The sequence below is a fragment of the Macaca thibetana genome, chromosome 20, assembly GCF_024542745.1.
Source record: "Macaca thibetana thibetana isolate TM-01 chromosome 20, ASM2454274v1, whole genome shotgun sequence".
In the NCBI taxonomy this organism is placed as follows: Eukaryota; Metazoa; Chordata; class Mammalia; order Primates; family Cercopithecidae; genus Macaca; species Macaca thibetana.
In genome coordinates this window covers 65,895,915-65,920,437 of record NC_065597.1, presented here as the reverse complement: position 1 = coordinate 65,920,437, position 24,523 = coordinate 65,895,915, and the positions used below count along the sequence as shown (strand labels likewise).

The 24,523-nt window shown below is 41.7% G+C and overlaps 1 protein-coding gene across 2 annotated transcripts in view; it reads right to left on the bottom strand.

Annotated features, from left to right (window-relative positions):
- The window catches only part of GRIN2A (glutamate ionotropic receptor NMDA type subunit 2A), a 421,161-nt gene that overhangs the window by 40,387 nt on the left and 356,251 nt on the right, over positions 1-24,523 (bottom strand). For both annotated transcript variants that reach the window (XM_050774166.1, XM_050774165.1), the window contains one exon: positions 20,023-20,183. In XM_050774166.1, coding sequence (XP_050630123.1) covers positions 20,023-20,183 — 161 coding nt within the window. The remainder of the gene's footprint in view (positions 1-20,022; positions 20,184-24,523) is intronic.

Genomic DNA, 24,523 nt, shown 5'->3' with positions numbered 1-24,523 from the left:
GAAAGCTGGGGCCTACACACAATGGCTACAGATAGCTGCATGTTTAAAAACAACCTGGGGGAAACACAGTCCCCTTTAAGGGAGATGGTCATTGTCTGAGACACCGTCTCACACCAGTCAGAATGGGCTATTAATAAAAAGTCAAAAAAATAACAGATGCTGGCAAGGTTATGAAGAAAGAGAAATGATTATACACTGTTGATGGGAGTGTAGTTTAGTGAAACCATTGTGGAAAGCAGTGTGGCAATTCCTCAAAGATCTGTACTGGGTATATACCCAAAGGAATGTAAATCATTCTATTATAAAGATACATGCACATATATGTTCACTGCAGCACTATTCACAATAGCAAAGACACAGCATCAACATAAATGCCCACCAGTGATAGACTGGATAAAGAAAATGTAGCACATACACACTATTGAATACTATGCAGCCATAAAAAGAACAAGATCACGTCCTTTGCAGAGACATGAATGGAGCTGCAGACCATTATCCTGAGCAAACTGATGCAGGAACAAACTATGAATTAAAATAATAGCAAATGGAATCACTAATAATCACTTTGAAAAAAAGAGATGGCCATTGTCTGCAAGGTGTTTTATAAAATACTTAGCATTTTACAGACATCATCCCACTGAGGCCTCACAACTATCCAGTAGCAAGATATGATTATTATTGTTGTTATTATTTTCCTATTCTGTCTATGAGCAGAAAAGTTTCAGAGAGGCTAAGGCAGCCTGGGGCTCCATGGTGATATTTCCAGACTTTATATTATAAAACCCTCTAGGACCACACTGTCCAATAGAACTTTCTGCAATGCTGGAAATGCTCTGACACGGTCTACTATGAATGTTGAGCACTTGAAATATGGCTAGTGCAACTGAGTTGTAGATTTCATTTAATTTCATTGATTTAGATTTTAACATAGGGGATCCCACGTGCCTATGGACTATTGGCAGTGGACGGCACAGCCCTACATGTTCCGTGGCAAGCAAGGGGGAGGCTTAGGGAGCAGGACTCTGGGTCTCCCTTCTTGCTCTGACCCAAAAAGTCTACTTTTGATCTGTTTTCTATCGGAAAAAATAATTGTTCCCGTTGTTAGAAATAAAAATCCCCTAAATCTCTGAGGTTTGTCATCAGGGACTTTGGGCAAAGCACCTGTATTTCTGAGGCTCAGTTTTCTCTATGAAAAATGGATCCAACTTGCTGGGCATGGTGGCTCACACCTGTAGTCCCAGCACTTTGGGAGGCTGAGGTGGGTGGATCACCTAAGGTCAGGAGTTTGAGACCAGCCTGACCAACATGGTAAAGAAACCCCGTCTTTACTAAAAATACAAAAAAAAAAAAAAAAAAAAAAAAAAAATAGTTGGGCGAGGTGGCACATGCCTGTAATCCCAGCTACTCAGGAGGCTGAGGCAGGAGAATAACTTGAACCTGGGAGGCAGAGGTTGCAGTGAGCCGAGATTGCGCCATTGCACTCCAGCCTGGGCAACAAGAGCAAAACTCCATCTCAAAAAAAAGAAAAATAAAAGGAAAGAAAAATAGAGCCAACATTATTTGCCCTTAAAGGGCTGTTGGGAATAAAGTGATATAAGTAAAGTATGTGTGCAATGCTCAGAACAAAACAAATGCTCAAAACACATAAGTGCATTTGATCAAATTCAGATTTTATGGCAAAGGGGCTCACCAGTTTTATGGATCCTATAGGAGAAATCCAGTTCTGCATACTTTATATGCATTATTATATTTTTTTGGTCCTTCTCCTTGTGCAGGGATGGGCATACTACTGCTTTCCCTATTGTCAGATGGAGAAACTGAAGCACTGAGCATTAAAGTGACTCAGCACCATCACCCAGCCCATACATGTCAAAAGTTGCATTGGAACCTACGCAGTCTGACACCAAAGGCAACTGACATAACCACTGTGACCAAGCCATGTTATCCATAAGACTTGTGGAGTAAGTGGAGGCAACTCTATTACTTAGGAAATTCAGATTGGGGATTTTAGCTATAAATAAGCCAAATGTTTTGAAAGAAGAGGCAAGGATGGGGCCAGAGCAGCCAGAGTTTCAATAGTTGTGGTGGGTTGTTCCACTTCATCTGTCTCGTTCCTAACAGCCGCACAGTCATCTAAGGGGCTGGAGTTACCTTCATAGAAAACTCTTGCCCCTAACATAGTCTACTGCAGTCCATTGGAAGACATTTAGGTGTAGGTGGCCATAGCTTCTTGTTGAAGATGGAGGGTAAGAAAGAGAAAAAAGGCCACCTGAAATAGAAATCTGCCATATTTCAAGTGCTTAGTTTCCATAGTAGACAGTGTCAGAGTATTGGTCCAATGTGGACCAACAGCATTTAGAGGGGTTGAGCTGCGACTGCTGGATGCAGAGTGACTTGTTGCAGCCTGGTATTGGCAGCACTGGCTTGGAACACCATTGAGGGGCTGGTTCCTTAGAACCAAGAGCAGCCAACTGAAAGCCCAATTAAGAACACACAGCTAAGGGAACTCAGTTACTCTTCTTTGCTTGGTGCATGTTCTCTTCCTTTTTTCAAGAGGAAATTGTCTTTGTGCCACATTCTCAGTTCCTACCAGGTACCGGGGTTGTGTTTCTCCCACTGGGTAGCAGGAGGTTCAGAGGTCAGGTCTGAGAACTGTGGGATGTTGCCCATGATGAGGACAGAGATCCCATCTGACACACTGGAGTCCATGGCACCTTTCTGTCTCCACTCCCTATACAAGATGTTGGAGAGGAGTGATCACTCTTCTCCAATGTCTGTGACAGACCAAAGACACCTTGGCTTTCCATCATGAGGGCTAGAGCAGTGCTGGAGCCCAAATGAATTCCACGCTATGCTGGCTGCATGACAGGCTCACCCCCTGCCAGGCGTCTTAGTGGCTGTGCGGGTGCCATTACCTTCTCCATCACCGGCAGTTCCTCAAGGAGCACAGATGATTAGAAATGACAGTAATTCAGAATGAGAGGGGGAAATAAGACCTCCTCTCTGTAAATTAGCAAAGAAGCAAGGTAAGGAGGGATGTCACATGTGCCCCATGCTACTTTAACCTAGTGGTTTCCTGCCAGACTTATTGACAGACCTCAAGAGCTGCTACAGCTTTCACAAGTGTGTAGATCTGACCCCATTCCTTTAGTCTGTGGGTCTCTCTTATACCTGCACAATGGCCTTGAAAGTCCAATCCTAGCCCCAAGACTGTTTGTTGGCAAATCTAATTGTCCCTACACCGGGGAGGACCATACCCCACAGTCGAAGCATGGACACGTTAGGGATGGGAATTTGTATTGTCAAGTGACTTGACATTTCCTAATCAAAAGTTTCCGGTTTTAGCTCATCATCTTCTTATGCATGTTTGCAGATGCTCTCTGGGGGTCTCAGCACATTTAAAGGCTAATTATATAGTTAAAGTTAATTATTCATTCATTAACATTCAAGAAGCCTTTAACAAGACACTGCTTGTCTTGATGAATTAATGAAACCAGCGTGTGCGTGTGTGTGTGTGTGTGTGTGTGTGTATGTTACTGAAAATTAAAACATCTCTTTGATGATAACTGAATGTATTTTTTTCAGGTCAAACCAAACACTTGCCAGGAAGAGAAACACATTAACACGTGAGGTCAGTTGGCATGTTTGGGCAACTGTGGAACAGGGAACACAATTCAGATTTACCTTCACCAGCTCCATGAGTGAAGCCCGGTCATGGGACCTCTCTGAGCTTCAGTTTTCTCATCTGCAAGACGGGAAATAATACCTTATTACAGGGCTGGCTGTTGGATGGATTAAAATGGAAGTGAAGGTGTTTTGTTTGTAATTGCAGATGCCGATGGGATTTAGGAGATTGTCTGGCAGTGGTGGTATCACTATGCAGAGAAGCAGTGGAGGTGTGGAGCACCACCAGGTACCCATCGGGGAAGGGCATTCATGATCCCCAGAAATGGTACCACTGGGGCATGACAACCTTTGAAATTGTTTACTTGGGCAAGAGACACTCAACCTATACAGAGACTATCTGCCATCAGCACAGGATGGCCTAAAACTGGCTTTGGGAAAATGGCCTAGAATCACATTTTGATTCTGGGTTTGTGAATACAAACTCTAAAGTCAGAGTTATACCAACATTGATGAATTTTCACAAAGGAAGCATTTTTCAAAGCAAACTCCATTAAGCTAATTTAATTCCTCGATCGATGTCTTGCATAGCATAGTTAAATCGTTTCCAATTTTTTTGGAAGCATTTTTACTGGGGTCAATTCTTTTGTGTTTAAATTTTATAAATATTTGCTTCATCAATCAGCATTTGGACCACAACAAATTTTACTAATTTATAACTTCTGACATTTTGAGTTCCCTTTTGTGGTTATTATTTCCACTAAGTCCAATTCTCCTGGGTCAAAATTGTACAGAGAACCAAAATTAGCTGAGAAGATTTGAGTCATCTATGGATTTTTAGTCAATACCAAATTTCACCCTATGTGCTTTCAGCTCTTGTCAGTTTACTTTGTGTGGGTTATTTCTACCAATAATAATCACTGTGAATTGGGCAAAAAAGATGGATGGTTAATATTTATTTTTTAGCTGAGAATAAATCCTGAGCGATTTTATAAGACAGAGGTGGTAAGAAGCAGAGAAGAGGAGAGGATAAAAGAGAGGAAGAGAACTAGGCAGGAGGAAAAGATCCAGATGGAAGGAGGTACCAAGCAAAACAGGAAGACAGAGACAGAAAGAGAGAAAGAAGAAAAGATGAGAAAGAGAAAGTGAGAAAGAGAAACAGAGAAGGAGAAAGAGATAGTAGTGAGGTACAGACAGGGAGAGAATAAAAAGTGAGATATATTAATTGCAAGAAACTAAGAGAAAAAAAAGGAGGGAAAGAAACAAAGAGAAAGAGGATAGAAGAAGGTGATGAGGAGGGAGTGAGAAGGACGGTGATATAGTTTTGCTGTGTCCCCACCCAAATCTCATCTTGAATTGTAGCTCTCATAATTCCCACCTGTTGTGGGAGGGACCTGGTGGGTGATAAGTAAATCATGGGGGCAGTTTCCCCCATAAGGTTTTCATGGGAGAGAATAAGTCTCATGAGATATGATTGTTTTAGAAGAGTTTTCCCCTCTTACTTGGTTCTCATTCTCTTTTGCCTGCCACCATGTAAGACATGCCTTTCACCTTCCACCATGATTGTGAGGCCTCCCTAGCTACATGGAACTGTGAGTCCATTAAACCTCTTTTTCCTTATAAATTACCCAGTCTCGGGTATGTCTTTATCAGCAGTGTGAAAATGGGCTAATAGAGAAAGAGAGGGAGAGAGAGAGGGAGAGAGAGAGGGAGAGGGGGAGAAAGAAAGAGGGAGGGTGGGGATAGAGAGAGACAGACAGAGAGAGAGACAGAAAGAATACCCAAGAGATGGAATGTACCCACTTTGTCTATTGACTGCTAATTTCAAAGAGAGGGAAGGACTGAAATGGTTGAGCAAATCCATCTAGCTGTAAGTACTTTGTTTCTGTTAAATTTAATGTTGGACCCAAACTGACTATGCCCAAGGAGTTGACAGAGTATGTAATCCAGTCTCTTCATTTTTCAGATGAGGACACTGAGGCCCAGAGATCTCTGCTCAATGTTTCCAGACCGGCCTGTCACTCACCAAAGCAGTGCGCCTTCAGGACACCATTGCCGGGCTCCTCCAGTACAAGGCCTCTGCTGGGACGCAGGGTCAGAGAACTGGCTCTGCACACTTTGTGGAAAGTTGGGCAAGTCTAAATATTTCTCTAAGCCTTGATTTCCCCATCTGACAGGAAGGAAAACATAATCCGTCTCCTATGTTGGTGCACTGGTTGAATGAAGTCACAGTCATTAATTTGGTGAATTGCAAAGCACTATGCAATACTGTATTTTCTTCACCACAACTCACGCTCTGACATCGGCACAGTATTGGTTCTTTCTGGAATGTTACTCTTTATGGAGCTTCTTAGAGTGGACTTTTCAAGGGTTGGGATCAGAGCTAACCATTCTGCTGCCGATTTCATGAAGCATAGCATTTTTATAATATTAGAAAGATGGCTCAAAAAGGTTTCCTTTGTTCAGACTTTTCTAAAACATTTACTATGTGCTGGACTCTTTGCCTGAATATCTCATTTAATCTTTGCAATGCACTTCTAAGTGAAGGCAGCACAATTAGTATAATTTTATAAGAGCGGAAAACTGTAGTTTAAGATGTTAATTAATTTGTCCAAGGTCCCAACACTGGATGTTACTGGAGTGAGAATTTGAATCCAGGATGCTTAGCCTTTAAGCACCCCATCATACTGTTAGTAGTGATGACACCGCAGAACTTGTCACACAGAGAGGACTGAAAGACAGGGACTCCCGGGGGCCAGAAAACATGAGAGTGAAAGAGAGATTATGAAAAACATCGAGATTTGTGAAAATGCTATTATGTGTTAGATAGAGTGCAGGGTACTTTCCATAAGTCAACTTAGTTATTTCTCAGAGGAATTCCAGGAAGTGGGATTTTACACATGTGGGAATTAGGCTCAGGGAAGTTATTTAATTCACCAAAGGTCACACAGCTGGTATTAGAGACAGAATGTTAAAGTAGGCATTTTTTACTCCAAAATCCACTCAGAAAATATAAAAATAAGCAAATCAAATAAATTGACTATATAAGTTTGAAGGCTTTCAGAAAATATAAATACTTACACCAAGAAATTCTATGTCCTGGTTTCATTCCTAGAAAACCACTTGTAGGGGTACACAGAGGAATCCCCAATGATCCTTAACACAGTCATATGACTGATAGCCCTCATCCCATCCCCCAAAAAAATCTAGTAAGAAGAAAATGCTTAAAAAAACCTCTGATGCATGCATATCATAGAATTCTTTCCAGCAGTCAAAGAGAATGAAGGCAAAAAATGGAAACCTCTCCAAAATATATCGTTCACTGAAAACCAAACTGTGACATACTGCATAGAGTTTGACAGCATTCCACAGAATAAAATTGTATTCTTATGTGCAGACATTAATATATGCAAATGCAGACTGGGCACGGTGGCTCATCCCTGTAATCCCGGCACTTTGGGAGGCCGAAGTGGGTGGACTACTAAAGGTCAGGAGTTTGAGATCAGCCTGGGCAACATGGTGAAACCCCATCTCTTAAAAATAGAAAAATCAACTGGGCATCATGGCACACCCCTGTAGTCCCAGCTACTCAGGAGGCTGAGGCAGGAGAATCACTTGAACCTAGAAGGCGGAGGTTGCAGTGAGCCAAGATCGTACCACTGCACTCCAGCCTGGGCAACAGAGCAAGACTCCGTCACACAAAAACAAAAACACATACAAATGCATATAATAAAAGTCTGGGAGAAATGGAATGTACATCAAACAGATAACAGTTTGGCATTGAGATGCCAAGCCAAAGGAATGATTCCTTATCCGTATTTTCATTTTTTCTTTTTTACATTGAGGATATATTTTTTAATGAGAAGCAATATAGCAAAATGGTTAAGGGCATAACTCCTAGAGCCAGTTCAAATCCCAGCTCTGAAGCTTACCATCACTGTGCCTGCGTCATGACTTAACTTATCTATATAGTGGAGATGCCAGGCATGCCAACCTCACGGAGAAGCTGTGAAGATTAAATGAAGAGTTACAGGTAATGCACTCATAAAAGCTCCTGGAGCCAGGCACGGTAGCTCATGCCGGTAATCCCAACACTTTGGGAGGCTGATGAGGGCGGATCCCCTGAGATCGGGAGTTTGAGACCAGTCTGGCTAAGATGGTGAAACCCCATCTCTACTAAAAATACAAAAATTAGCTGGGTATGGTGGCGCACACCTGTAATCTCAGCTACTCTGGAGGCTGAGGCAGGAGAATTGCTTGATCCTGGGAGGTGGAGGTTGCAGTGGGCCGAGATCGTGCTGTTGCACTCCACCCTGGGTGAAGGAGCCAGACTCTGTCTCAAAAAGAAAAATACCTCCTGGCATGGAGGGATGGCTACCTAAACAACCGAGACCAGGAGGCAGGGGATAGGGATGGTACGGGAAATCGGCCAGCACAATTACCACGTGATGGTGGGAGTTCACAAGCAAGAATCCACTTTGCATACCTCTCTGCTGTGCATCCCTGTGGAATACAACACCACTCCTCACAGCATACCCAGATAAAGTACTGGACAGCATCGCCTCTTCCCCTGGCCCCCAAGACAACTGAGGACAGCCTCCTCTGGCAGTGCTGATGTCAGACACCTATCAGGAGGTGATGATGGGAAAACCACACTACAGCCTAGGTGAGTATACCTCCAAATTCATGTCCACCTGGGACGTCAGAGTATGCCCTTATTTGAAAATCATGTCTTTGCAGATATAATTATTTAGGGATCTTGAGATAAGTCATCCTGGATTTAGGGTGGGTCCTAACTCCAATGGCTGGAGTCCTTAGAAGAAGAAACATACTGAGGGAAGAAGGTTACCTGCAAATGGAGGCAGAGATTGGAGTGATGCAGCCACAAGCCAAGAGATACCTGGAGGCACCAGAAACTGGAGGAGGCAAGGAATGACCCTCACTTAGAGCCTTCAGAGGGAGCAAGGTCTTGCTGACACCTTGATTTTGGGCTTCTGGCCCCCGGAACTGAGATAATAAAATTCTGTTGTTGCATCCCACCACGCTTGTGGTCATTTGTTATGGCCACTCTAGGAAACTACTTCACTGGGGACACCTGAAGGTGCAGTACCTGAGTTCCTATCACTCCTCCACCTGCATTTCTCTACACGAGGAAGGAGGCAGGGCTTGCTTTGGGAGAGGCAGCTGTCCGGGGTTGGCCCCGGGCACTTTCCATGGGGTGTAAACAGTGTCTTCTAACCTGTGCTAGAGGCTTTCGGTGGCCTGAGTGAGCCCAGTGCCAGGAAAACTCACTTCTCCCTGCAGCAAGAGAACACACAGGGCTGATACATTAACACCATGACCTTTTTAGCACCTGGGTCAGTGGAGATGTGTTTATAATTTTACGGTGGGGAGAAAGGAAGCTGAGCTATTCCAAATCTGCGATGCTTCATGGGCAAGAGCAACTTCCCAGCTCCTAACCCCACGACCTTGTAACAGATAGGTACAACCCTTGCCAAGCTGTTCCCTTCTCAGGACAAGCAGAGGATTAGCACAACATCACGGGTCAGAAAAGATGTTAGGTCTTCAACTGAATGCTGCCACTACTACTCACTAGATGTTAACCTTCGGATGAGCTCTGGCTTCTGCCTGAACTTCAGTGTCCTCCTCTACAAATGGAGAAAATGACTGTCTGGCAGAGTTGAATCAGGAGGAAATGAGATCACATGTTTGAAGTTCCCATGTGAGTTCAGCAAGCAATAACAAGAGGTGGGCCAGGTGTGTGGGGGCTCACACCTGTAATTCCAGCACTTTGGGAGGCCGAGGCAGGTGGATCACTTGAGGTCAGGAGTTTGACACCAGCCTGGAACAACGTGGCAAAACCCTGTCTCTACTAAAAGTGCAAAAATTAGCCAGGCCTGGTGGCGCACATCTGTGGTCCCAGTATTTGGGATGCTGAGGCACAAGAATCACTGGAACCCGGCAGGCGGAGGTTGCAGTGAGCTGAGATCTCGTGACTGCAGTCCAGCCCCGGTGAAACTCTGTCTCAAACAGACAAACAAAAACAAACAAGAGGTGATCCCTAAGGATATAGAACCTGCCAGGGAGTTCCTGCTTCTTCACAGTTCTTCCCCAAGAGGAATTTTCTGACCATGTGCTTCCTGTGGCTTGGCTCGAATAGAAGAAATTCACTTCCTCCACCCTCTAGCTCCATGCATTCATTTATTTTCCTCATTTCAATGGAAGAAGAAACATTAGCCCTTTTGAAACAGTAGTAAAGATTTTAAAGAAAAAAAGAGATCTTTTGAAGTAAAAATATGAACAAAATTGGTACTAGGTTTTGTATAATGGTGGGCAATTAGAAATGGCCTTAATTGTGGAATATTATGAGAACAGTCATATTTTTTATTTTGTTTACATTGGGACTCAAAGCATGGGCTCTGCAGTAAGATTGATCCCAGACACGCTGCTTAATCTGTCAATGCCTGTTTCCTCAAAGGTGGATGAAAATCATGATAGTCACCGTCATATAGGGTTGTCATGATGTTTAAGTTAGATAATGGAGGCAAAGCATTTAAAACAGTACCTGGCACTTAGGTAAGCTCCCAATAAATGGTACCTGTTGGTTAGAAATACCTCACTTGGGCTGGGTGCGGTAACTCATGCCTGCAATCCCAGCACTTTGGGAGGCTGAGGTGGGAGGATCACCTGAGGCCAGGAGTTCAAGACCAGCCTGGCCAACATGGCGAAACCCCATCTCTCCTAAAAATACACAAATTAACTGGGTGTGGTGGTGCACCCCTGTAATCCCACTACTTGGGAGGCTGTGGCATGAGAATCACTTAAACCTGGGAGATGGAGATTGCACTGAGCTGAGGTAGTACCACTGCACTCCAGCCTGGGCAACAGAGCAAGACTCTGTCTCAAACAAAAACAAAAAAGAAAGAAAGAAAAAAGAAATAAACAAACAATAAAAATAAAAACAAACAATAAAAAAAATAAAAAACAAGAATTGCTTTGTGTCCAAAGCAATTCAGGTAGCTCACATTCACTGTAATAGAATAAGGTTTACACATACGGATAAAGCAATTGGAGTTAAGTGAATTCAGAAGTGGAATAGTAGCTCGGCCTTAGGGAAAGTCAGTAAACAGATACTCAGGCCACAGGCTCCACAATTATGAAAAAAGAATCATGCATTAAGCTCTGAATTGTGCGGTAGTCCAAGCAAAAAGAAACCTGTAAGTTATTACAAGAATTGTGTTGTCCACAAGATCAAAGCATGCCTCAAACAGAACAAAGCAATGCTCTTCATTGTACAGAAGTGTGAGGGATGCCACAGGACATTCTCCACAAGCTGTCCTAAAATAACCATATCAGCAACCTTTTCAAAAATAACTATTTCTTGTAGTACCTTTCAGTGCTAGTTAAGGCATGATGAAAACACAAAGCAGTAAAAGCTAAATTAATTAATATTCCTCTAGCTCAATGAAACTATCACCTGGTCCTTAAATGTGGAAACTAAACAACAGAACTGTCCACTTTGATTGCAAAAAGCAAAACAAATTTGCATATGCACTGATTCAACTTGTATGAATTGTATACACGCGTTGACAATACAAGAATGAAATGCAGGAAAAACTACAGAATTATAGTCAGAAGAAACTTTTTTCTAGCTATTGCAAGTAATACTGTGTTGCTGAAAATTTGTTAAATGTGAAAGAATGTAAAGTCCATCATCCCAATCACCTAGCAGCATCTCTGATAACATTTTGATATATTTTTTAGTCTGTCTTTTTACCTTTTTTTCCATCTCTGAGTTTAAAGAATTATGATCTCACTTTATTTAACTCCCCCCCAACAATTTTTTCTACTTTAAAAAAGGTTTTATAGGTGGCTTTGAAAATCCTTTAACGTTGTTTTAATAGAGCTTACCAGGAAATAATTCCAAGTACCAAAAAAAAAAAAAAAAAAAAAAAAAAAAAAAAACCAAACAAACAAAAAAAACAGATGTCTGTGTTTATTTGAGTTTTTATTAAGGAAAAAACTTCTTAACTCTACGATGTGGAAGCAATTTTTTTTGAGCTTTGTTTGCAGTGTGGGGGTGGATCTCAGAAACCAGGTCATTGTCGATCTGATTTTCTCTGGAGATGATGCTATCCCATTTAGAACAGCTCACTGAATCCTGATGTCTATGGTCGCTTTCGAATTCAGCAGCTGGAAATGAACCATTTGTGTTTGATTCTGTTTGGCTGATAAAATACAGCAAATAAAATCCGCTCAAATGGCATCTTTGAAAAAATTTGCTCTGCTGAGCAACTGAACTTCAGTGAAGATCCTTATACTCTTCTGGTTCACCTTTGCCTTGGGAATGCCAATATCTCAGAACCAGTTTCTTTTGAGGATAGAAATAATGCTGTGATTTCACCAATTCTCAGATCATCAATTAACAGGATATGTACTCTATCATGTATGCACATACGTAATATCTAACTTTAGTTTTCAACTCTCCCCTGAACCATAATCCCACGTTTCCAACTGCTTAGGGTGGCATTTCCAAGTGGGGAAGTAAGCCTAACTTCCATACTTACTAATTCTGCAATGTAGTTACTTAGCTGAATAGCCTATTGGGTAATTAGGTTAACAATGGTGAACTTCAGATTCTTCATCTCTTAAAAGGGATATTAATGGTATCCAGATCGTAGGGGTGTTGTGAGGATTGAGATTAGGCATGTGAAGTGCTCAGGGCTGCAGTTCACTAATTGTAAGGTCGCATTAAGTGCAAAGATGCCTGCAGATATGATGATGTGTCCCAAAGGCACTTCCAACTTAATATGCCTAAACCTAAACTTACATTTTGCCACATCACCCATCCTGCACCCTCCTCCTGAAATATCCTTCCTCTTCCTTGTCCTGTTTAGTCACTACAGAACTCCATCTCTCAACAGTCAACTAGCTAACCTCCCAGAGACATGGACTACCTACATCTGAATCACTAGAAGCGCTAATAAAACTGGACATTCCTGGCCAGGCGCGGTGGCTCACGCCTGTAGTTCCAGCAATTTGGGAGGCCAAGGCAGGTGGATCACCTGAGATTGGGAGTTTGAGTCCAGCCTGACAAACATAGAGAAACCTGTCTCTACTAAAAAAATACAAAATTGACAGGGCATGGTGGTGCAAGCCTGTAATCCCAGCTACTCGGGAGGGCTGAGGCAGGAGAATCGCTTGAACCCGGAAGGCAAGGGTTGCGGTGAGCCGAGATCGTGCCATTGCACTCCAGCCTGGGCAACGACAGCAAAACTCCATTTCAAAAAAAAAAAAAAAAGGTACATTCCTAAATCCCACAGGCTTTGCAAACCTGTGCTCTAGGATAGGAATTCAGTGCTCATTTGTTTTTCAATGCAAAACTTTCTATGAAGACATTTCAAACATGTGCAGGGAGATGGGACTACACTGTTCCTTTGTTTTTACAGACAAGTCACTGAGGACAACTGAAGCCCTTTTAGAAAAATATTTATTGGTCAAAACACAATACTCCCTAATATTTTTTTAAATGTGCATCAAAAGACACTATCAGTGTAAAGCTAGAACATAAAAAGGTAACCCATAGAATAGGAAAAAATATTTGCAAATTGTATATCTGATAAGGGATTGATATCCAGAATATATACAGAACTCCTAAAACCTAACAACAACAACAACAAAAAAGAAAACCCAAACAACCCAAATGTAAATGACGAAAAGACATGCATATCCACTTCTCAAAAGAAGAAATACAATTGGCCAATAAGTAGGTAAAAAGTGCTCAATACCACTAATCATTACGGAAATGCAAATCAAAACTGCAATGAGATACCACCTCATACCCAGTAGGATGGCTACTACTAGAAAAACAGAAAACAAGTATTGGTGAGGATGTGGAGAAATTGGAACCCTTGTGCCCTGCTGGTGGGAATGCAAATGGGACTGTGGAAAACAGTATGGTTGTTTCTCAATAATTAAAAATAGAATTGACATATGATCCAATTATTTCACTTCTGCATATATGCCCAAAAAAAAAACCAAAGTCTCAAAAATATATTCACACATCTATGTTCACAGAAGCATAATTCAAAATAGTCAAACTGCTGAGACAACTCAAGTGTCCACTGAAAGATGAATGTGGTACCTGAATACAATGGAATAAATATTCCTTAAAAAAGAATAAAATTCTGACACATGCTAAAACATGGATAAATGTTATGCTAAGTGAAATAAGCTAGTCACAAAAAGACAAACACTGTATGATTCCACTTAGATGAGGTATTTAGAGTAGTCAAAATCATAAGGATGAAATGTAGAATGGTGGTTGCCTGGGGCTGGGGAAAAGGGGGATGAGGAGTTTTTGTTTAGTGGGTAGAGAGTTGCAGTTTTACAAAAGAGCTTTGGAGACAGATGGTGGTAATGGTTGTACCACATGATGAATGCATTTAATACCACTGAACCATACACTTAAAAATGTGAAGATGGCAAATTTTATGCCATGTATATTTTATCACAATAAGGAAAAAAGACAATCCTGTCTTCCAATTCTTCTAACGTATAAAAAGAAACCAGCAGAGACCTGCCTGTTTTTCAACACTGTAGTGCTGAGAATGAAATCACACAGGGGACTGGGGACCCTGAGAGCTGAAAACTGAGGCTTCTATTCTAAGGAAATTGGGACTTTTCCATAAATGTATACACCCGGAATTGTACATGAAAATCAATTAAAATAAAAACAAACTATCCCACTGTGTCTTGAAATATTAGGCTCTTTGGAGCTCTAGGGACGTTGTTTAATTTAAATCTGGCATAAGTGCGACGCTTGCAGTTTTGCCCCCATGCCAAAACGGCTTGGAGGACATCAGCTTCTGATGACTGAGCATTTGTAAATCTAAATCTGTCTCCACTCATTTCAGCTTCAGCTCCCTCTTCTAGGGCGGACGTTCTTAAAATTTGATTAGGGCATATCGGAGTCACCTGAAGAGCTTGTTAAACCACGCAGATCTTCAGACCCCTCCTTACAGAGATTCTGATTCAACTGGCTCAGTGGGGCTCAGCAATCTACATTTTTATTAGTACCTATTCTGATTCAGACTCAGGCTACCTTGAGAAGCATTCGTCTAGAAACCTGGGGTCACTGACGCTCATCCACCTTTGGTTCACCGGAGTCCCACAAGGCACAACAGATCTGTGCCTGAAAAATCCCATCTCTGTTGATGTTTACACGTCAAACCCTCTTTTCTGATTTGTCTGATAATTTATCTCCATTTGCTATGAATTTCAATAAACAGTAAAACTTAACTTTCAAGTTTTTCTCTGCCCTTGCCTTTCTTCAAAAAATTATGGATTCCAAAGACAAGCATTTGGTCTGTCTACTCTGTATATGCCTATCCCAATAAAACATGTTTCTTAAACTCCTTTAAAGTAGTTCTCAGCTCTGTTGCACAATGAATAGTGTGTTGGACTTCTAAAACAGTAGTTCTCAAATATTTATGTGTCTCAAAATCACGTGGTGTGGCGTGGTCAGGGGAATGATGCTTATTATAATGAAGATTCACAGGCTCCATAGCTAGAAAGCCTTGTGCTGGGCCCAGGAATCTGCATTTTGACAGGTAATCATGTGATTCAGGTACAGCTGGTCCATTGGCCAGGCTTGGAGGCACCCAATTTGGGGGCATGATTCTAAATCCTTTCTGCAAAACTGACAGTTGTTTGTATGTGTGGTTTCTCTGAGTTTTCTTAAGTGTTTGACACAAATAAAAGAATCTCAGAACTAGTTCAGAGATCAAAGAATTCAACCGTTTCACTTCTTAGATGGGGAAACTAGAAAGTGACTTGGAGAGGTGACATGACTCGTCCCAGGACACAGCTAGCTAATGCTCGAGCCCAGACTCAAACCCAGCTGGGACTGTCATTTGACCATAATCCAAAGCCCGTCTGGTGTTCAAGACTCTCCCAGAAAATTACAACACATAATTTCACTGACCCTGGTGTGCATGCACGTGGCTTTGCTAGGCAGCAGATGTTACTGAAACGTGTGGGTGGAGTAGTGAGACCCAGCAGCTGAGCCACGTGCTCTGGATGTTCTAAGTCAAGGCCTGCTGGATTCTAGGGTGTTGGGGGAATGTTCTAAAGCTGAGCGATTCAGGAGCAGATGAGGTTACCTTCCTCAACCTTCCAGAGGGATGGAATCTTCTACAGATGCTGGATGTGGTGAAGGACGAGAATGACTTTTTTTTTTAAAGGCTCGGTGGTAGGTACATGAAGATTTCATTGTATTATTATTATTCCTTAAACAGCAATATATTTCATAATGAACAATTTAAAAAGGAAACAAGAGATGTTGAAAGGAAGGAAAAGGCCTATGAGTGTGGTGACGTGGACACTTGAAAGACCGCAGTCTCGTGGTGGGATGTTGAGGAGACACAACCAACACAAAGTTGATCAGATCTTGGTGTAGTTCTGTGGTGGTAATTCTCATATTTTGGTTTTCATAATCATCTGAGGAGTTGAAGTCGTGTCTCATACCATCCACCAAGAAAAATTCCAAATATTAACAAACGCAACCAAAATAGAAAACACAAGATAATTATCTTGTAATACCAGAATGATGAAAGACTTTTGAATTACGTCTCAAAATTCAAAAGCCATAAGAAAATGGTTGATGTATTTCACTACAAAAAAGATAAAATCTGCATGGGAAAAAAAAAGGATCATGAGCAAGTTCAAAAGAAATAGGGAAATATTTGTAACCACATCACAAAAGGCTCATCTGTCCAATATATAAATGAATAAGAAAGAGACCAACAAACCAATAGAAATATTAATAAAAGTAAAAAAGGAATTGCTGATGGCTCTTAAGTATATAAATATGGCCAAAATTTACTGAAAATAAGTGCAAATTTATATCTCAACACACTTTTTACCTATTAGCAAAATTTTGAAAGATTAATTACACATTGTATTGGCAAAACTTTGGAGAAATAAGCTCTCTCACACACTGATGGGTAAGTACAAATTTCTTTTGGAGGGAGATTTGGCGATATCTGTTAAAATTGCAACTATGACCCACTCTTTCAAGAAATTTATTCTACATTGAATGTGACGCAATCCAAAGATATTCACTGCAGCTTTGTTTGCAACAGTAAAAGACTGCAAACAACCTAAATGTCCAACAGTAGAGGCCTGACCAAATAAAATATGGTATATTTGCATAATGAAAGATTATGACTCTATAAAAATAACTTTATGGCTCTTTATGCATTAATATAGAAAGATTCAGAAGAACATATTGGAAGGATACACAGAGCAAATGTGGTTACCATGGAAGGGTACTAGATGAGGAATAGTGTGGAGGGAAAACTTTTCACTGTTTTTCTTTTTCTGTACCTTTTTATTTTTGAAGTATATAAATATCTTATCTATTCAAAATTTAATTTAGCCCGGGTATAGTGACTCACTCCTGTAATCCCAGCACTTTGAGAGGCTGAGGCAGGAGAATGGCTTGAGCCTTCTGAATTTGAAATCAACCTGGGTAACACGGCAAAACCTCCTCTCTACACGAAACACAACAATGAGCCAGGTGTGGTGGGACACACCTATAGTCCCAGCTACTCAGGAGGCTGAGGAGGGATGATCACTTGAGCCCAGGGAAGTCCAGGCTGCAGTAAGCTATGATTACACTGCTGTACTCCAACCTGGGTGTCAGAGTGAGACCCTGTCTGAAAAAACAAACAAACAAAAAAACAAACAAACAAAAAAACCAAATACTTAAATAATCAAGGAGCCTGTTAAACATGTATGTGGTTTCCCCAAATATTAACTCTAATGAAATTAAATCTCCAGGAATGAGAACTGCTATGCTCTCATCCCTAAGGGTATATTGAATTATTTCTTTAAAAATGACTTGTGGCTGGGTGCAGTGGCTCAGGCCTGTAATCCCAGCACTTTGGAAGGCTGAAGCAGGAGGATCACCTGAGCTCAGAAGTTCAAAATGTGCCTGGTCAACATGGTGAGACCCCGTCTCTACAAAAACACAAAAATTAGCTGAGCGTGTTGGTGTGCGCCTGTAATCCCAGCTACTCAGGAGGCTGAGGCAGGAGAATTGCTTGAACCTGGGAGGCGGACGTTGCAGTGGGGCCAGACTGCGCCATTGCACTCCAGCATGAGCAACAAGAGTGAAACTCCATCTCCAAAAAAAAAATAATAATAAAAAATAAAAAATAAAAAAAAATACTTGTACTCCTTCAGCTCTAGTTTCTGAGTTTAAAGTAACAATGCAAAGCATCCCCCACATAGGAGATTGAGTATAGAGTGAATCTGCCATCTGCCCAAGTTTTCTAAGATGGATGTTACAATTATTATATGGCTTCCAGAAAACAATTTGTACAATTTATGGTCACGAATGGTTTCCATTTCTCTCTCTCTTTTTTTTTTTTGCTATTATATTTTTAAAAAGATTGAAAAAGAAAGAAAACAACCCATTTTGTACTCTGGTTAATAAATGGAGGGAGAGAAAGTCAGCTAGGCATCAACCATTGTCTCCAACCATTATCATCTGCATTTGCGCTCATGGTCTGTCCAAAACGACAGTATATGTTGATTAAAAGACCTCAATGGAAACAAACAAACAAAAATCCCAACCCCATGGCTAAACTGTAAAGTCATCAACAATGGATCTTTTCTGGTATCTATGAAAGTGGAAGACACAAATATTCTATGGCTCAGCAGTTGCAGTCTTTGGTGTATACCAAGAGAAATTCACTCACTCATTAATGAAAGAAGCATTATTCATAGTACCCCAAAACAGGACATTACCCAAATGTCCATCAAGATTAGGAGAGAGACATCCATGTGTGGTGTGTTTCAACAATGAGAATGAAAGCACTGAAATTACATGCAACAATCTTGCAAACACAATGTTGAGCCAAAGAAGACAAAAAAGAAAAGAGTGTGGCTTTATTTCTATGTTAAAATAGCAGGCACCAAGAATCTACAGCTTTAGAAGTGCAGGAGGCGGGTGGAAGATATTGACTGAAAGAGGGTGTGGGGTGGGGTTCCAGGGATTGATGACCTGGATGATCGGTTTGTACAAAGCCATAATGCAGCATATTTAATATTTGTGAATTTTCTGCATTTTTGTTATACTTCAAAAGTTTAAAGAAATCATTCCAAGCCAGAATGAGCACTGGGGGAATGAGTTTTTCAGAAATCATAGACTCGGTTTCTAAATAAATGCTCTCCCAGCCCCTGCTGAGATGCCAAAGAGATTCCAAAGGCACAGACTGAAAGAACAGAATGCTCACAGCCAAAATGACCAGGATTTCTATGCAGAAATCCGAGCTTTGATACTTTAGAGGGGCCTCTGTCTCCCCCTACCAGACACAAAGCCAGCAGCAAGGCCTTCACAATGGGCTTGCAGAATAGCTGAAGAGGAGGTTATTTATTAAGCCACAAGGAGAATACACCTGCAGTCACGTTTCCATGCAGGAATCTGACAACTGAAATGCCCATGTGAGCTAATTTTCTGGATAATCAAAATTCCCCCATTAAACAACTCTGTCATTGAAAATAAAATCATTTTTATTGAATTTAATCCTTTCTAAAATTGATTTCATGCATTTCCGACTTTTTGGAAGAGTCCACGGAATAGAATTTAACCTTTACAATAAATAACAACACTCACATTTAGGTACTGTCTATTTGCCATCCAAAATGCTTTCCATCAGATTTTCTCTCTTAAGTCCTATTATTATTCCCATCTTAGGTATGAGGCTATGAAGTATGAGAAACTCTCTCTCTGAAGTCTAAACTCCTAACCCCTGTGCTATCTTTTCTTTACAGCTTCAGCTATGGAGTCTGTGTTACACTCCACAATGCCAACAGACAGACAGGAATGCTAGCTGTAACGTGAATGATTTGAGTTCTCATTGCTTTTCTCCCATCTTTTCTTTCTCTTTCATCAATATTATACAATTAGTTTTTTCATAAAGCTCCTACGAGCAAGCTACTCCTCACCACTCCCAGAAAACCTCCTACCTAAAATCAGATAAAAATCTTTGTTTTCACTACTTTAAACTCTCAGCCTTCTTGGATCTTTCTATTTGGTTAAAATCTCCTATGGAGTTGGACAAACTTCTTTATCAGTCTAAGAAACCCCTCTGTTTCTGTGCATTTCAAAGCATCCTGGATTTGCTTTTTCTTAACCCAGCTCAGAAGGAAACCTGGGATGCTCATTAGATTAACAAAAACAGCCCTCAACTGGGGCCCATCTGGACCACAGTCACTCTCCAGAAATACAACAATGGGAGCAGATAAGAACTGAGGCATGCCAAGAGTCAATTTCTCTAAGGTTTATCACCCGCAGACCTGTGGAGAAAAGGAAACTGCCATCCTTACCCTGTTTTCAGGCTGACCAAGGCATCCTCTACTCCCTTCTGATTAAATTTGGTCATGTACTGATGCATGTAGGGATAGTTATTCCGAATGTTTCTCTCCGTGCTTCCATTAGGCACTGTCCCAAATCGAAAAGGTGGGGAATAGTCATGAGGTCTCTGAAACTGGAGAGGGAACGAGAAAGGAAGAGAGAGAGCAGGAAAAGAAGGGAGGAGGGGGAGGAGAGAACAAATGAGAAATCAGTGATCATTTCGTCTGGTGTTAGGAGTTAAACACACGCATTAGTGCAGGATGACAATAAAATGTTACTTTTTGGTCTTTCTTTCTACTTAATCACATCTTCAATCAGTCTGTGAGCTCCAGGAGGGGGGACCCAGCATCTCTTTTCTTCTGTACTATTGCTCAGGTCCTAGCACAGGGCCTGGCTGGGTGCTCCATAGATACTTGTTGAGTTGAAATTTTCAGTGCCATTATAGAGACTAGCACAGTGTTAGGCACACAGTCAGTGCTTAGAAATGCTGAATGAGCTGAACTTAAGGTACTACCTTAGTCCAGTCCATTTATCCACTTCATGATGAAATTTTCTGTGATTTCCACCAATCACTCCCTTCTCTAAACTCCATTAATAATTACCTTCACCTCACCCAGAAAATGACTATATATTACCACTCATTCATTCTCCACTCACTCAGTCATTCATTCACTCCTGCAGACACTATTTATCTAGTGCCTAACATTCCCCAGGCATAACTGCCAGTGCATGGCAGGTTCCATGAATACTTGTTGAGCCAGAGTCCCTGTTGATCTACAGCTTTCAGGGATGCCCAGCACTCGGCTCTCAAGCCCCCCATAAAGGCCTGTAGACCACGCATCACCAGTCTTCCCCGATGGACTGGATGATTCTGTCTGTCTACCACTTCAGTGTTTCAGGTGACTCAATGAGAGTCGAAGTCAAGAAAACTGGATCTGAGTTCCAGAAATACAGCTAAACACTAGAGATGGCACCAGGCTGTGGTTATAAGTGGGAGCTCGAACTGGCTGGTTGGAAAATCAGGTTCTATCACATACAAGCTACAGAACCCTAGATAACACATTCACTTCATGCTGCCTCCCTTTATTTTCCATCTGTAGAGTGGGGGGCCACCAGGAAGATCTCAACATACGTTTGTCAAGTAACTGTAATAGTGCCTGGACTACAGGAAGCATTCAAAAATAAATTTATGATTACATTTTGTTATCGTCATTAAGAGTGAAAAAGGAACCTGAACCTCACTTTTCTATGAAATATTGAATTCTGGAACTAGAAAGTAATAACAACAATGACTAACACTTTTCGAGAACCTCGTCGGGTCCAGCACTATGCCAAGAACTTTACAAACATCAGGTCATTTAATCCTTACAAAACCATGCCAGGTAGTTAATCCTAGAGGCTCCTTCTTGCAGATGAGAAAACTGAGGCTCAGAGAGGTTGTGTGACCTATTTACCAAGCAGTGGCCTACAATTCAAACCTGGATGCGTCTGACCGCAGGCGGAGGTCTTAACTCTATCGTTCCTCAGAGACCATTGCTAGTGACTCTCTCCTCATCTAGACATAAAGATTTAAAGACCCCAGGAGGGGAAGAACACCCAGAAAATCAGTGTCAGAACCAGGACCACAATGCAGCAGTCTCTCTAACTTCCAGACCAGTGTGTCTTCCATGGAACCAAGAACCGCCAGGGTAAGCATCCAGATTTACCCAAGAGTCAGACCAGCTAGAAACATTATTCTTTTTTCCAGACTCACACTTCATTTCACCGTTAATTAAAATTTCCAGTTGAAAATCGTTTTCCCTAAATTAGGCATGCTGCTACCTAATAAGCAGTCATAACTGGATTTGGGAGAAGTGGCCATTCATTGGACAAATGAGATTCTCCTGCCAGGGCGTGCCTTGCCCTGGGAGTATGTGCGTCCATGTGTGCATGTGTGTGTAGGTGAACAGCAAAATGCTTTTTGCAGTCACTCTGCCAAACAGTGCCTTAACTCATCACCAAAAGCTTAAAAGGCCAAGTCTAGGCTCATCCTCATGGCAGCCACCTGCTTGGGAGGAGAGAGGGAATAGTGCTCTTCATAAATCTCATTGTAGCAGCCGTTCCCAATCTCCAGAGACATCCGGAGATGGCCTATTTGACTAAATGCCTTCCACTTCACTCCCCATCTGTTGCAGAGGAGCTGCATAGGTCTTTAAAAATTCACTTTCTTCCCTGCCTCTGGGTTGCGCAGTGACAAAGACAGATATTCAGTCTCTGTGATGGTTTCCGCGCTTCTCTGGCCTGGATAGTACCATCACCCACACAAAATTCAGCCTGACACCAAGCTCCAGAAATCTTTTCCACTAGACTAAAGACTGTCAAACTTTTTAAAGCATGACTCACAATACGTTTCCCATCACCACTCCATACACACGCGCAAAATTTCACAGCACTCATTCTTTCTGTGATATACTCTGAGGTTATCCATTATGTTCTATTTTTAAAAAAATGTCTGCAATCCTTAGACTAATTTCATGGCTCACTAAAGAGTCATGACCTACAGCATGAAAAATAGTGAGGGGGCAAGGATGGCTCAACTCTTAAGTCCCAGGGTCAACATCCAGGACACACTCCGTGCTTCCTATGAGAATGATTCCTAGCAAGACTTTCTCCCAGAGAGTTCCACGTGCAAGCAGAAAGAAACCAATATGGGCTTTAGCAAAGGAAGAGGTAGGACAGAGGTCTCCATTGTCAGCAAGACCACAGAACAATGTAATCACAATATCCGGGGTCAAGAGGAACTCCCCTGTCTTCTCTGCAGGGTTCCCTTGCTGTGTAGGTTAACTGGTTTCACCTGGCTTTGGACTTAGAGGAGACAAGTTCAGGTTCTCATCTGCTGCTTAGAAACTGCACCATTTGGAGCAACCATTTAAGCTCCTGAGCCTCAATTTCTCTATCTGTAAATTGGAGATTGCTTTTGCAACGAATCTTAAAGTGCTTGAAAGAACACCTGGCATCCTCTAATGCTTGGGATAGATCACCTGTTGTTACCCACACATCATTTCAGCCAAACAATGAAGCCAGGCTCCTTACAGTTTGAAGAACAGAGGATTATTTTCTAATTTTTTTTTCCGTCCAATATGGAAGCATGTCTGAAGGTCATCCGAGTGACTAAAACATGGCAAGCATTTGATGATGGAGGAGGTAGAGAGGCAACACTTGGAGATAAAATTTCCAGAAAAATGCAGCAATTAACCAAGACATTTTTTCTCTTTTTTATGAACCAAAAGCTACACATTTATTAAAAATATCTATCTGTCTTCTGTGCCTGTAAATAAGGGACATCTGGCAACTGGAGCCCCTATTTCTAGTACAGTCTTCTGTTGGTGAAGTCCCACGTGCTTCTTGATGTGAGCAGCAAGCAGGTGTGTCCTTGAGCAGAGAGAGGATGAGCTGGGAGGAGGCCTGGCTGCCTGGACTGGGGCCACTCAGCAGCAGCAGCACAGTGCCCAGAGACAGCACGGCTCCTTGAGAACACATTCCTCGGCTCATCCACTGAGAGAAGTTCCCTCAATTCCCTCCATTGGTTGTCACAAAAGACCAACTCAGTGCAGTAACATTTCAGGCCCCAGAAGCCAAGAATGGTTCGAGTCAGGCGATGATGAAGATGATGGAAGGAGTAGGAGGAGAAGGGAGACAAAGAGAAAGCAGAGGGGGAGGAATGAGAGGGGGGAGTGGAAAGGAGGAGGGTAGAAGAAGGAAATAACACATTACAGGATCATCTACCGTGTGCCAGGCATGGTGTGAGGATTATTTCTAATCCTCCTATCAACCTTGCCAGAAAGGAGATAATGTCTTCTCTTTTACAGGAAATTAAGCCTAGGGGGATATTGACATACAGAAGACCAATCATATGGCAAGGCCAGGATTTGAACCCAGGTCCATTTGACCCCAAACATGATATTGCTCTTTCCACAACATAAATCTGCCTCCCAGAGATGGATTTCCTCTATCAGAGTGATTCCCAACATTTTGGAAAGCATCCCTATCAACATTGCAATTTTCTCTTAATAATTCCTAGGGAAGCATCTTACCCATGAATTCACCTATTTATAATTTAAGTCCCAGCTCATCTGAGCACACCATGGGCTCCAATATGATTCTTCACGGCAAGGACTAATGGCTTAAAAGCATTGTAAACCCGAGTTGTTACACAGGTATTCATGATAAACAAAAAACAAAAACAAAACCAACCACAGTGTACAATAAATTGATTCAATATAGATTTTTTATTTTGCAGACTTTCTTGGTGTATCTTCTATTAATCTTCTGGGAGCATTTAGCTTATTTACTCCAGGAATTTTGCTGTTTATCTCATCGTATCAAACATTTAATTAAAAGAGCTATCAGCTTGCCTCTAATGCTTTGAGCATGGAAAACTGAGCTGTGTCTCTTGACGATATGGTATCTGTTACCGGGTGTTTCCAAGTCAGT